The following is a 15074-nucleotide window of genomic DNA, read 5'->3' as shown; positions in this document are numbered from 1 at the left end:
TCATAGTGTGGATGGTCAACTTGAGGTAACTTTTTCAAATTTTCTTATACACTTGCACACTAGAATTACGATGCAACCAAGAGTTTCCTTTTTCTATGACCCGGCCAAAAAAGAATGCAAAGCACTTTCCTTGATAATGTTCCTCACTTGCTCTATCTGAGAAAATTCCTACTCTCTGTCTAATTCATGCGAAAAATGCTCAAACAATATTTAGAAAAATGCACTCTGGCTTAATCTTCAAGCTTATTAATTCGAGTTTGAGGGTAATATACTAATATTACATTGTCACCCCCATCTATAGCATGACGAAAATCTCACTTTAGAAACTAGTATCGTCAACCCCTCATTTTTCCGCTTGAATGTTAGTTTTAAAAACAAAAGGTTAAAATTAATCTTGTTTTCAAGTTTAGAGTTTAAAGTTTAAGCATAAAGATGGCCTCATCGCTTCAGTTTCAAAGATTAACAACTGATCTCCCAATTTTGGTATAACACGTTAAAGTTTATAAAAGAAGACATGATGTTAAGAATTCAAAATAGTTTTTTTTTTTTTTTTTCAAATTAAATATCAACACATCAAATGAAAGAACTAATAGTAAAAATTTAATAAATATTACGTTATTTCCTTCAAGTATAAATTCATTGCCATTGTGATTGTATCAACAATAATAGTCGAATTGCAAAACTATACTGTGTATTAAAAACCAGGCTGATAAAATTTCTTCTGAACAAAACTTGTTATGCAACAAAAAATGACAAATTGATTAGTAAAGGCCATCTTATAGTAAAGAGTTGCTACCTCCGGGTCTTTTTTGGTGCCAGTCTCTTGTAAGCCATAAATGTTACAGCAGCAGATAGAGAATACCTGAGCAAAAATAATATGAATCTATCATATAACAAGTTTTATAGTCATAAATCTAAGAGGCATTAGAATTTGTTGCAATGAATTTCTCATAATGATGTTAACAGCTTATAATTTCTTTCGCACTGGCAAACAATTCAAAATCACAATCAAAGTAAAAGTAAAGCTAGCACAGAAGCAAACTGCATTCACAACAGTGGAATTTTAAATTGGAAGATCTAAAAGAGATATGACAAGCCTACCAGGTCAATGTATAATTGAGATGGTCCTGTGGCATCACTGAACTGCGAATCAAGGTATTGACATCCTTTGGAACAGGGTAAGGGTTGCTTGGATTGACATTTTCATTGATGTCCTCAACGTATATAGTGTTCTCAGGAAGTCCGGAAGCACGAGCAATTGCAGGAACATCAACATAGAACCACTGGCAAGAGCTTGGATCGTTTGCTGGTACAAATATGCTAGGTTTCTCACTTCTACGAATTACTCCAACAACTTCTACAGGGACAACAGCAGGGGCTTGATCCTGTAGATTGATAGAATAATTAAGATTGTTTCTTTAAACTTGTGAATATGAAGACAAAATGTATCATACGATACTAAGAAATAAACTCAACCATCATAGGCCTCTTTGACCAAAACCTCCACCAAGAACTTCTTTCCTTTTGTTGGACAGAGGAGGGTGCTATATTTGAAGGCCGTTCATGGTCTTGTGAATCTTCCAAAGACTTGTCCCTCCAACTACGCGGCACCCATCCTCTATTGACCAGGACAGGAGACTGCACACTAAAAGAACATACTGATTACAATGTCATCTGAAAAGGAACAGCAAATCTATTCCATTTATTTATCAGAAACACCAGAGTGAACAGAAAATTTACAGTTAACATAATTGTGATAAGGACAAATAACAATGTTTAGAGGATAGAATGTAGGCTATTAGAAGCCTACCCTGCTTTAATACTGAAACATGATGCTTGATCAACAACTCCAAGTCTACAACACAATCTATCTCAACAATGCTAACCTGATATTTCCTTAAAAAATTCATTGAATTTAGGTTTGTCCTTAAAGCACACAAACCAGTTGTCTCTTATGAATTCCTAAGAATGAAGGAAATTACTCTAAAAATATATGAATGAAATCACAAACACTTTAAACAAATAAACTGTCAATTAACTTAATGACTTCTAAATAAAGAAAAGAAGCTAATTTTATAGAAATCAATTATATAATAGTTAACCATGCAACTATGGGAATGAAACCAACTTCACATACCTCTCTGGGTTGTTGGGGATAGGCATTAGAGGCGTTATGACATAGTAGCCATTCTCAGTCACTCCAGAAATGCTTCTAGAACGTGGACCAACATACACTGATTTTTCCTCATCAAAAAGTCCTTTGCATATCACCCTCCGAAACTCCAGAGAATCCGCATTAACAGTTGAAGGCGATGAGATGTTTAACTTCAAAGGTTCAGCTTCCAACCTCTTCTGTCTATATTCCAACATTTTTATCTGTATTTGTAAAACATTATCCATTACTATTTTCCATTCAACAGGAAAACTCTACAGTCTCCAGAGGAATACTTAATAACCTACATTGCATAAACATGGTCACTGGAAAAAAGCACCCTGCCTAATATATCTTAAAGGTTTACATGAATGAACAAAAAGAATAGTCTCTCTACCCTTTCTTGCATCACAATGTGTCAAAAGACCATTGTGGCAAAACCTCATTTAGAGACTATATTTGAGAAAGTACATGTTGACTTAAGCTACCACTTATCTATCTTATACAATTCAATTGCAAATCACATCTTGAGCAAGTCCAGATGTCAAAATCAATCTCAAAGCATGAAAGAAAATCTCATGATGCTATGGCACCACGCTGCCATGAGCCACAGAAGCTTATGGATGAGCATTACCAGAACCAACTTTAATGATTTTTATTTCTCTTTTTGAACTTTTAAGGCCATTAGAAAATATATACAATATCGATAGTAATTTTTAAGCATTCATAACATCTTCATCATACAAAATTTTAACTTTTTCTTCATCCGTCAAAATTTGCACAATATTATAAAACCCCACCTAGATGAATCAGTAAAGATAACTTTAAACATCAAATTACACAGTTTCATCTTATATATATAAAATTTTACAGTCAGACAAATAAATAGAGATTAACGAAGAAAAAAGTTGACCTTATCTTGCCTTCGAAAAATTTGCCAAGTACCAAGACCAAAAGTGATAGCTCCAGGCAGAAACAACAACCATTTCGCCAAAAATCTCGATCCTTTCTGTGACTTTCCCTCGGTCGAAGAAGCAAGTTCAGAAGCAGAGTTAGAGAAGGCTTGCGGGAGCCCAAACCTAAGCTTATGCCTTGAAAGGTAAAAGAGGTGATCACCAGCTCCAAGAGGGCGGAACTTCGTTAGGGTTTTGGGGATGGAGGCCGCCGCCGCCGCCATGTTTACTCTATCATGTGATCTCGGAACTCTAGAACCCAAGGGGGCAAAATGTAATGCTAAATGATTTTGTAGTATATATGCTATTTTTTTTATTTTCCTTTTCTGCATAAAATTTATTTTTTATTAAATAAAATAAAATAAACTTTTAGAATTTTTTATCGAAAAAACTAAAAAAAGTTTATTCAAATATTAAGTTGACTTTAATTGATTTTAAAGTGAGATTAGGAATTGATTTTTTTAAATTCGAATTGATTTTAACTTGATTTTATTAAATTTGAATCATCCAGATTAAATAGAAGAAAATTTAAATTTAATAATCAATTTTATAATAAATATATCAAATAAATTAAATATTTAATTTTAATATGCCTATACTGAATTCCGAACTTAGGGTCTCAAATTTGCTATTTAAGCTACATATCTGGCCGAAAATAAACAGTTTACATATAAAAGCACAAGTTAAGGCCCATTTAAGTGGATTAAGAGGCTTACAAAAAGCCCATTAAAAAAAACATATGAGAAAATTTAGGGTTTCCCCAAAACACACTATAAATGGACCCTTCTAACGTTCTTTCATTTCTTACTTTGTTCTAAATTTCTTCAGCAAAAGCCTAACCGATGTCTCTTCTGAACTATTTCTGTTCTAGTAGGGTCAATTCTGTCCGTTTCAGTTTTGAAACAAAGGCAACGCGTCACTGATGGGCTTCTTGTAGCCCAATCGGTCCTTTTAGTTGCCAAAATTCATTGCCGAGTAAATATGCTTGCGGTTGCCGTTTTGCTTTTTACGGCCACCGCATTCAGATGCTCGTAAATTTGCAGATTTATCATTGACTCTTGGCAAGGACCTCCTGCTATTAAAAACTAACAATGTCAACCGTTTGATTGACTTAGAGTCACGAGTCTGCGATTATAATTGGGGCTGGATCTGAACCAACAGAGCTAGCTCGGCTCAGTTTATGGCTTACTTAAACTGAGTTTGAGTTACAATTTTAGTTTGATTGTGATTCCTTTCGATAGAAGTGAAATTGAGTTCAAATTTAAGTGAAGTGTGGTTTTGAGTTTGACTGTTACTTTTGTCAAACTAAACAAAGTGACAAAAAGGATGTTTTAACATGTTTAAATCAAATTTTTTCAATCTTGCAAATCAAATACTCCAAAGTTTAAGGCTGACAATATGAAGTTGAATACACTCAAAGTTTCCGATCATATAAATCAAATTTGTTTTGAGTTTGATTGAATTGAGTTAATTATCAAGTTTAATAATTTAACATGATTTAAATTCACTTTTACCTTTTTTTACTAATTTGAATAAATTTAAACCAAACATTATAAATTTAAATTGAGATTAAACTATCCCATATTATATTTTGTTGGAGCCCAGTGGAAAATCATTATATTTTGACATCATCAGAATCGTTATACGTTAGAGTTTCCTCAGATTATACTACAATCTAATTGTCTGAACTGATTATTAAAAAATTATTTTTTATTATTAATAAAATTATATATATTTAATATATGTTATTATAGGATTAAATTGATTTTTAATTAAAAAAATAGTTGTGTAAAATAAAAGTAGTCCTTGAAATGTACTGCAAAGAGCTGTAGAAGTAGAAGACAACTGGAAACTCCGTCTCGTACTGCAACATGAGACAAAACCTGAAGCTCTCTCCCGGAATTATCAAAGCAAATAATCTACAAAACCGAAGCCAAAAGAAACAAATTATAGTCTAGCAAAAATCGTCAGTCACCTCAAACAATCTCCTTTTATAACTTCAGTGGTTACAAGACGGTTTGATTTAAACAGTTTCCTGAAAACTTCAAAGGCCAGGCCATGGCGAAGTCAGGGCGAACTTACAGAAACAGGAGCCTGGAGACGCTGCTGGACCTGGATAAGCCAAACACTGCAGCGCCAGTTGCAGTTGCTCCACAGAAACTGATTCCAGGGCGGGGCCTGGAGTTCAAAAATTTGTCGTACAGTGTGTTGAAAAAGCAGAAAAAAGATGGTGTTTGGGTCACAAAAGAAGCCTATCTTTTGAATGATATTTCTGGCCAGGCTGTGAGGGGAGAAATTATGGCGATTGTGGGGCCAAGTGGAGCTGGAAAGTCAACTTTTCTTGACGCTTTGGCTGGTCGAATTGCTCAAGGTAGCCTTGAAGGTTCTGTCAGAATTGATGGAAAACCGGTTAGTTAGTTTTTTTTTTTTTCCTTGATGTGTTCCTCTGGCTTATCAGGATCGCCTAGGGCAAAATTAGATTAAGGAAGGTCCAAAGGGACTATATCTTGGCGTTTTAAGTAATATATCATATGCTAATTAAGATAACATCAATAGGGACTATATGTTAGGGACTCTCCTAACCTTTGTGATTGCAGTTGTTTTAATTAGGAGTGAATTCAATTCAATTGGAACTCTAACTTAAAATAACTCAAGTTTAACTTAAGTTTAACTTAGTTTGATTCAATAAATTCATTGAAGCACACTTTAACTTTAAAATAGTTAAATCTGAATTTATCTACAATATCAAACCGAATTTGAGTTAAGTTCATCTTGGTATTATAATCAAACCAAAATTGGCTCAACGATGTAGTTTTGACCGATTTAATCAAACACTTTTAGGCTTAAACCAAACATCTTACAAGCTCAAGCTTAACAACAAAATCCCAGAGACTCGAGTTCGCCTAAATCGAACTTGTTTCCAACTCGATCAAAATATGGTGACAATTGAGCTTAAACTAGTTCAACTCAAATCCAACCCAATTTTAATGTAAAAATTCTCACATTGAACAAATATCAAAACATTTGAGTCAATATATACTTATTATCTCCCTCTCTCACGAAATGCCTTTAACAATAAAATCACGAGGCAAATGAAATCCAAAGCTTAAAATTCCTCACCACTTTATGTGATTTTCTATATGCGAATCAAGACAACATAAACACTTTTCTATATGCGAATCAAGACAACATAAACACTTTGAACAAATATTAATGAACATATTTTCAGATTCCGAGTTTTGATTTTGGTTTTGCAGGTGACTACTAGTTACATGAAGATGATTTCATCTTATGTTATGCAAGATGACCAGCTGTTTCCCATGCTTACTGTGTTTGAAACCTTGATGTTTGCTGCTGAAGTTAGGCTTCCTCCTTCCATTTCCAGGGATGAGAAGAAAAAGAGAGTTCATGAGCTGCTCGACCAACTTGGTTTGCAGGTAAAATTCAATCATAATACTCTTGGGTGCAAACTTAAAACGTGGACATATAATCTGGATTTCAATTTGTCAGTTCATGAACTTAAGTTGAACAGTAAATTCTAACTTCAGCACTGAATCAAATTCAAGCTACCTTTAACTTTAACCAGAAAAATTTGAGTCAAACTAGAGTAAGAGGATGTTCAGGCTTGGCTTGGTTTGTGAACACCCCGGTTGCAAAAGAGAATGACATTCTTAAACTGATATTTTCACTTGTACATGAATGCAGAGTGCAACACATACATATATAGGTGATGAGGGAAGAAGAGGAGTGTCTGGAGGAGAACGAAGAAGGGTTTCTATAGGAATTGACATTATTCATAAGCCATCTTTGTTGTTCCTTGATGAACCCACTTCAGGTCTCGACTCTACAAGTGCTTACAGTGTCGTGGAAAAGGTCAAGGACATTGCTAAAAGTGGCAGCATTGCTCTCATGACTATTCACCAGCCTTCTTACCGAATTCAAATTCTTCTTGATCGCATTACAGTTCTAGGAAGGTATGCCATACAAGCCATGATTGATTTGATACCTCTCACAAGTAGTCATCCGGAGGCTCTACGGGTTACTAGCTGGACCTTCATATCAACTAGTTACTCCTGAGAACTCTTGAGTGGAGCTGTTGTAACATTTTAAAAGCCAAAATCTAGTCTCCTGGTGCGAGAAATCTGCTAAAAGACAAGATTTTGACTTCCATCTCACTCCATGAGTTCACAAACTTTTGTTTTTCTAACATATTCCGTGTTATTGACATTTGAAATCTTTCAATCTCTGGGTTAACAGGGGCAGGTTGATATATATGGGAAGTCCGGTTGCTCTTCCTGTTCATCTCTCAGGTTTTGGAAGGCCAGTTCCTGATGGAGAAAACAGCCTGGAATATCTCCTTGATGTGATGAAAGAGTATGATGAATCCAATGTGGGACTAGAACCGCTTGTGCTCTACCAGCGAGATGGAATCAAACCTGATCAAGCCGCAAGAACCCCTGTTCCAAAACCACCGAAAACTCCTCACATGAGAACACCCGGATCCAAATATGCCATTAGCCTCCATAGCCAAGCATTCTCAGGAAGTGAAACACCTAGAGCAGAGTCAGGACAATTTAGTTACGATGAGAAAGATGATGATGATGAGTTTGACAATTCCCTGGAACGCAAGTCAGTTGTTGCACCAATGACCATGCAAAGTGGTAGCTATAATCCACGTTTAGCTTCTCAGTTTTACAAAGATTTCTCAGTCTGGTTGTACAATGGTGTCATGGGAACTCCTCATCGCCCGCCATCCTGGACTCCTGCAAGAACACCGGCAAAAACTCCAACGTCAGGTAGTAGGAGTCGTGTTTCAAGCCGGTACTCAACTCCTAAGCATAATACTTCTCGCCCAAAAACTCCTGTAGTATTTAGTCCATCTCCCGAACCTTATGAAAGTTCCTATGAAGACTTTGAGTTTGAAGAAGAAGTTCTTGATGAGCCAGAGCAGGGGCCCAAATATGCAAATCCATGGCTCCGGGAGGTTGCTGTCCTCTCCTGGCGCACTGCACTCAGTGTTGTTCGCACTCCTGAGCTCTTTCTTTCTAGGGAAATCGTCTTGACAGTAATGGCACTCATTTTGTCTTCACTTTTCAAGAATCTCCAAAATTACGACTTCAAAACTATCAACAGGCTGCTCAATTTCTACATCTTTGCAGTGTGTTTGATTTTCTTCTCTTCCAATGATGCTGTCCCAACTTTCATTCAAGAAAGATTCATCTTCCTCAGAGAAAGCTCCCACAATGCCTATCGTGCTTCATCTTATGTCATTTCTTCCCTGCTGGTATATCTGCCATTCTTTGCAATTCAGGGCTTCACATTTGCAGTCATTACCAAATACCTGGTAAAACTCAACAGCAGTCTGATTATCTTCTGGATAATCCTGTATGCATCTCTCATTACTACAAATGCATATGTGATGCTTGTTAGTGCACTTGTTCCAAGCTACATTACAGGCTATGCAGTTGTGATTGCAACAACAGCTCTTTTCTTTCTAACCTGTGGGTTTTTTCTGAAGAGAGCTCACATACCTCTTTGGTGGAGATGGCTCCATTACATCTCTGCAATCAAGTATCCCTTTGAGGCATTGCTCGTGAATGAGTTCAAGGGCAAAAACTGCTATAATGGCTCCATTGTTGATCTTTCGCCGGGACCTCTCGGAGAACTGAAGGACAGCAACCTGCATAAGAAAATCAAAGCAAATTGCTTCATTGGTGAAGATGTTATATCCTCCATGGATTTTCAGTGGGACAATCTTTGGTACGATGTCATTATCTTGTTGGCTTGGGGAGTTCTCTACAGACTACTTTTCTATGTAGTTCTGAGATTTTACTCCAAGAATGAGAGAAAATAATCATCATCACTTCAAGCTTGTACGTTACAACTTTCTGAAGAAAATACAACATAGACTTATTTCTCATTCCCTTGTTTTGGTTTACAAGAATATTTCAAATAAAAGCAACATCAGCAGCAACAAGGCTTTGTTCATGAACATCATAGGCTTTTTTCTCATAAATAATCTGCCATTGTTCTTATGGAGTTTTACATGCAAATTAGAAAGAGTCCATACAGACCAAAAGCTAGATAAATAACTACTCTTGCTTTAACAACCTTCTTGTGCTTGATAAACAACTAAAACTTTAATGGGGACGCCTCTTCAGCAAGTTAATTTATTGAGATGGGTTAAAAATTCTCGGACGTTTCTCCCATGGAAAATCTCAAACAGAGGTTGCTCCTGTTAAGGACTAGTTGAACTGCTGCCCTGCATGCTGTGCAATCTTCTTTTCCAGGGCACTTTTATCAGCGCCAACGACTTTGTCAACTTCTTTGCCGTTCTTAATGAAAAAGAAGGTGGGAACACTGCTTATATTCCATTTTGCAGCCACATCGCGAGCCTCGTCTATGTCAACTTTCAAGAAAACAACTTTCGGATACTTTGAGGCAGAACTTGTGTAAACAGGAGAAATGAAACGGCAAGGCCCACACCATGTTGCCGTAAAATACAAGATCACCAGCCGAGATGTTCTTGTAGCAGCATTCATCTTAGTATCAAGTTCACTAAGGGAGTGAATGCCCATAACTTCCCCTGTCAATCAAAAAAACCATGATAAGATAACCCACATCAAAATACGTCTCATAGACACTACATACAGATCAATCAACTTTGCATATCATCAACTAATAAACAGATTAAAAAAACCATCAAACAACAGCAAGCCTTTGAAGCATTACAGGCTTGGACTCTTGTATGACAGATTTGATGATTACAAAAACTCAGAAACACAGTAAAATAATACTTTTTCTTCCCAAGGAAGCTTACCATAAGAAGTAAGCAAACTGCTGGTATCAAAATATAATAAAAAGAGAACAAAAGGAATATGACAATCATGACAGAAGAAAGCTGTCTAGATATAAACAAGAGAATGAATTAACCTTGTATTTAAACACAGTAAAAAGATATAATGGTAATAAAATCGTGTATTGAAACCCTAATTTTAGTTTATTGTATGATATGTGTTTTTAAAATAAAATAATAAAAATTTCTGAAAATTAAATTAAAGTTTTTTTATTTTGCTTTTCATTTCAATTTAATATCACCAATGTTTTTAAAACATAAATAAAAGACTAAAATCATCCTATCAAATTATTACTAGCTTAGTCAAGAAAAGATATAGACTAAGAATTATAATTAAATTTCACCATACAAAATAAGTAATGCAATAAAAAAATAAATAATATGTAATTATATATTAAATATGTAATTACAATAAAAAAATCATTTTTGTTTCACAAAAGAAAATAAATTCAATTGGGTGAACATGTTTTGAGCTACATCCAAATTAAGTCAGCTTGGAAGCAAGCTCGACTCAGTTTGATTCGAATTCATTAATATGAATTTAAGATAAATTTGAATATGAAGATTATATTCGTTTTTTGAACCAAGCTGAACTCAAGCTAGGAGATGTTTGGTTTGGTTGGACTTAACTTTGGCTTGAATTGGCAGTCTTGTTAATTATATAGGTAAAATAACATTGTTTTATCAATGAACCATGAATTGACAGTCTATGTTAGCTGAGTTTGATTAAAGGTGAAGAGTATATAATATCTTATGAAACAAAATTTGAAAAGAAAGCAGTAGCCATACCCTCCTTTAATGCATACAAAGCTTCTCGTTCCTGCATAAAATTGTAAAGTTTATAAGCACTAGAATAGATGTTTTTATGCTCCTATAAAAGAACATAACATAGCAACACAAGGAAATTAGAAGAGGAGCAATTATCCAATTGTTGAGAAATTAGAAAACCCACAACCCCATATAGAAGAAAGAAATGTAAAAACTGGATTTAGATCACTCTCCCCGTTAACAACTTTATCCTATGTAACAAGAAGAATGATGGACACAAACAACAACTCAGCTGGATAAACGTGAGATGTGAACTACAATTGGGTGTTCTACATGAAATAGCACTTGGTCAAAACTTCCCACCTTATGAACACCAAATTAAACCCGAAGGCTTTAGTTGAATAACCACATCTGTCATTCACTCCTACAAAGGACACTGGCCCTTTTTTAGAGCCATCTACCATGCAAAAAGCAACAGAAGCAACAGGTAGATACTGGACTTGCGTTTGATAAACAAGTCCAGAGAATTTCAAGGTTATTCAAAAATAAATAAGAAAAACAAAACTATCCAAATTTAACAACTTGGATAATGTTAAAATCAATGAGCTAAAAATGCCAGATAAGCTTAAGCCTTACTATTTCAAAGGTCAATCTATTACCATGTATCAATACTACAATGGCAACACCTATGGAAAAAATCAATTCTGATCTATGTTACTGTGTATCCTGGCACAAAATAACATCAATACAATTAAATTGCTTCTGGAAAAAAATAAATTTCAGATATAAGTAAAATAAGCTCAACGCTACTTACAGCTTCAGCTTTTTGTTTTTGCTTCTCACGTTCAGCTTTTTTCAGATCCCTTTCTTTCCGCAATTTTTCATATTTTCTTCGATGCTCTTGAACTTTATGAACATTAGGTTCAACCTTTGGAATACAATGCAATTATTTATAATTAAATACATACATACATGCATATGTTGAGTCACAAAAAGGTCCAACTGCTAGAACTAGATAAAAATTGTGTCAAAAAACCCATATTGAAACAACCCAGAGTGGATTTTCCTTGAAAAATGCAATATTAAGGAACAGTTTCTACAGCAAGAACAATATAACGTTTACCACCTTTTTGAGCACTGAACCAATCTCTTCATCATAATCTAACTTTGATGCAACATGCAGATCACTTGCTGCTTCTTCCCACTGGCCCAACATTGCCCTTGCCATCCCACGCACTTTATATCCTTTTGCCGAATCAGGGTTAATCTAGACCATGTAAACACAACAGGTTTGGTTATCTTGCTCATGCCAAGATAAATACATATGAAGACACTTCATAACCGATTACACAAACACTTCTTTTGGCAGTCTATAAAAGAACAGATGAAGGGATATATCAACCTGTAAAGCTTCATTAGCATCACGGATTGCAGCATTTGGTTTGTTCAACTTAACGAAGACACCAGCTGAAAAAAAGCATGTCAAATTAGGGCAGAGAAACAAAGAAAAATCAGCAGGCACAAGAATGGTGCAAATCAAATTAGATAATACCTCGAGCTGCATATAAAATGGCTGAAGTAGGATTCAACATTATTGCTTCCGTTAATTGATCAAGCGCTTCATTCAGCTTACCTGAAAAGCTAGAAAAATTGTCAAGAAACACTATGGAGGAGATTAGTTATAACAGTTTTAACCACAATAGGATGATGCCATGCCTTCAGAGATTGAATCCATAGCTTTGAGTTTTGCTGCATTTGCAGCATCACGCATTTCTTCTGTAACTTCAACTGACCGATCTCCCATCTATATTAAGAGACACAAGGTATCGTATTTCAATTTGGAACCCTACCAAGGGCATTAGGACCAAACCAAAATAAAAATACGACAGGTATTAATAGATTCACATTTACTCTATCTAAGCCCACCTTTTGAGGAGGATCATTGTCAGGCTCAACAATATTTGTATTATCCAACTCAATATCTGATTCAATAATGTCATCATTATCTTCACCAGAAAAATTGGACTTCTTGGCATCAATATTTTCCACAGGTTCCGACATGTTAACACCTTTCTTATCCTCTTTCTGTTACCAGAACATACAAAGGCATTGGATCAAGCAAAATGAGGTGCATATATTAAAATTTTAGCTTTAAAAAAAAGCCCAAATTTAATGATTTTTCACTACTACACCAGGACAGTCCTAGTATTTAACATGGGTATGCAAGTGATGTACTCACTGAATAAATCAATCCACTCAACGGTGTGGCACATGTTCCCAAGAATATATTATAACTCTTAAACACAGCATATATGGAGAGATGGGGAGAAAACTATCCTATTATATCCGTGAAAATATGCTCAAGCAATAAAAAAAAAAAAAATGCTTGAAACATCTACCAACTGTTTAAGGCTGCAAATAAATCATTCAAATAAGACTCATATAAAAAACAAAGCTTTCACCTGTTTAGGCAGAAAAATAAGTAATTCATGATTCATAAGCCACTAAATAGATATAATTGTATCCGAAAACTCTCTCTAAAATCATTTCAACCAAATATGAACTTTCTTAAAGTTTCCAAAGCCGTTTGCTCAAAACTCTCTAACCCTCTAAAATTTCCAACTTTTTTTATATGACCACACTACTAAACCAGAACTGCAAATGGTCCATTATAATTCAAATTCATCACACTAAAATAAACCATTTAAATTACTCCACACGATATAAAGCCAATTTTAGCTGCTGAAACTCTTGAAAACAAATTTAAAAAACTCACCGATTCCGTGGTTGGTGGAAGTTGAGCGCCCAAGCTGAAAGATTTAAAACAAGTAAACAAATAAATAAATTGAAGCTGGAAATAAAAAAGAACAAAAAATAAAAGAAAAACCTTTGGAGATAAGACTTGAAGAAAGAAAGAGAAGGATGGTGGAGAATTGAAGGGTTTGATTTGCAGTGGCGAACGAAGAGTTTTAAGTCTGCAATTTTTGAAGAATCCATTTTGGGAATAAATTCTGAATGCAATTGAGTGGTAAAGAAGGAAGACTCGAGAAGAAGAAAAAGAAGAAAGAAGAATTCTACTTTATTCTGCCGCTGGACTGGCGGTGGCCCCACACTCCAGTGGAGGTTTACTTTTATTGAATCGGATTCTTCCTGGGCTTCTCTGAAATTTGTGCCAATTCTTGTTCATCCCTCAACTTTTTAAAGTTTCCCGAGAGCAACCCAAGGATGATGCCACTATTTAAGGGTAGAAATGGAATTTTAAAGTGCAGGACTAAAATCAGGACTTAAACTAGAGGTGGATTCAAGTTATGCTGGCTTAAACTCAAATTTGTGTTTCAGTTAAATAAGTTAAACTCATCCCGTTAACAATATTCCTCTTCTTTAAGATTTTTTTATTTATTCTTCTTTCGTAATTATTTTTTAAAATTCTTTTTCATCAATAATTTATCATTTTTTCTTGTAGCATTATTTTTTACTACTTAATTAAGTTAACCTCTATCTTGAATTAAGTTATTTTAACTTTAAACCTAACTCCCTCACTCAAATTAAAATTTATTTAGACTCATTCAAATTAAATTTAAATTATTGCTTTCAAAAGTTAATTTATGCATGCATTTACCAGCTCTGGCATGTCAAAGTTGACTTTTGTTGATTATTTGATTTATGATTTAAAAAAAGGTTTTAAAAGATAAAATATAATTAAAAAATTTTTCTAATATTTTTATATTTAGAATATATTCATATGATATTTAAAAATATTTTTACAAATTTTTTTATTTTTTATTTTGAATTATTAGAAATATATATTAACATTACATGTCAAAAAAATAAAATTATATGTATAAAAAATTTTTAAGTGGCGGAATTTTAGTTTTTAAACATATAAATTTAGCTATTTTGTCTTTCAATGATCACATGCTAGTAAATAATTGTCGGAATTTAAAAAATATGCAAAACTGTTTTTTGACCTCTTTCGTAGCGCTAGACTCAAACCAAATGGAAAGTTAGATCCAACTTAATTAAAATTTGTTCAGCTTAATTCAAATTCGTTTAACTTAGCTTGAATTTATTTAATTCAAATATAAGTTGAGTTCAAATTAAAAGGTTCAACTTATTTAAAATCAAACTAAACTCAAACTAAAAAAAATTTAATTCAATTTGACTCGTGAGATAGATAACTGATTTGATACAATTCAAATTTAATAATTATTAAACAATATCCTTTAATTAATGAGTTATAAATTCAAGCCATAAATTTGAATTATATATTTGAATCATAAATTTAAATTATAATTTAAATCAAATTCAAATCGAATCATTTTCATTTGAACAAAATTTAAACTAT

General features: G+C 34.1%; 3 protein-coding genes across 5 annotated transcripts; 1 reads left to right on the top strand and 2 right to left on the bottom strand.

Moving 5' to 3' along the window:
• Window positions 1–618: 618 nt before the first annotated feature.
• LOC123204567 (surfeit locus protein 1-like) lies at window positions 619–3392 on the bottom strand. 2 transcript variants are annotated; one of them, XM_044621297.1, is made up of 5 exons: window positions 3066–3392; window positions 2138–2376; window positions 1477–1645; window positions 1102–1385; window positions 619–862 (listed from the first exon to the last, which is right to left on the bottom strand). In XM_044621297.1, exons 1-5 carry the CDS (start codon window positions 3327–3329, stop codon window positions 793–795), a joined length of 1026 nt encoding a protein of 341 aa, XP_044477232.1. In that variant the 5' UTR covers window positions 3330–3392; the 3' UTR covers window positions 619–792. The 2 variants fall into 2 exon arrangements, with proteins under 2 accessions (XP_044477232.1, XP_044477233.1); XM_044621298.1 differs by having other exon boundaries at window positions 3076–3361.
• Window positions 3393–4945: 1553 nt separating this feature from the next.
• LOC123204442 (ABC transporter G family member STR-like) lies at window positions 4946–9025 on the top strand. Its single transcript, XM_044621097.1, has 4 exons — window positions 4946–5514; window positions 6363–6542; window positions 6811–7079; window positions 7363–9025. Exons 1-4 carry the CDS (start codon window positions 5164–5166, stop codon window positions 8957–8959), a joined length of 2397 nt encoding a protein of 798 aa, XP_044477032.1. The 5' UTR covers window positions 4946–5163; the 3' UTR covers window positions 8960–9025.
• On the bottom strand, window positions 8947–13924 carry LOC123204444 (TPR repeat-containing thioredoxin TDX). Of its 2 annotated transcripts, none has more exons than XM_044621099.1 (10): window positions 13808–13924; window positions 13506–13539; window positions 12656–12814; window positions 12446–12533; window positions 12282–12362; window positions 12132–12196; window positions 11856–11996; window positions 11544–11657; window positions 10751–10781; window positions 8947–9691 (listed from the first exon to the last, which is right to left on the bottom strand). In XM_044621099.1, the coding sequence occupies exons 3-10, from the start codon at window positions 12788–12790 to the stop codon at window positions 9351–9353; spliced, it is 996 nt and encodes a 331-aa protein (XP_044477034.1). In that variant the 5' UTR covers window positions 12791–12814; window positions 13506–13539; window positions 13808–13924; the 3' UTR covers window positions 8947–9350. The 2 variants fall into 2 exon arrangements, with proteins under 2 accessions (XP_044477034.1, XP_044477033.1); XM_044621098.1 differs by lacking the exon at window positions 13808–13924 and adding an exon at window positions 13617–13801.
• Between the last annotated feature and the right edge of the window lie 1150 nt (window positions 13925–15074).

This window comes from Mangifera indica, chromosome 20, assembly GCF_011075055.1.
Source record: "Mangifera indica cultivar Alphonso chromosome 20, CATAS_Mindica_2.1, whole genome shotgun sequence".
Taxonomy (NCBI): Eukaryota; Viridiplantae; Streptophyta; class Magnoliopsida; order Sapindales; family Anacardiaceae; genus Mangifera; species Mangifera indica.
The sequence above is the reverse complement of the archived record's forward strand: the minus strand, read 5'-3'. Positions and strand labels throughout refer to the sequence as shown.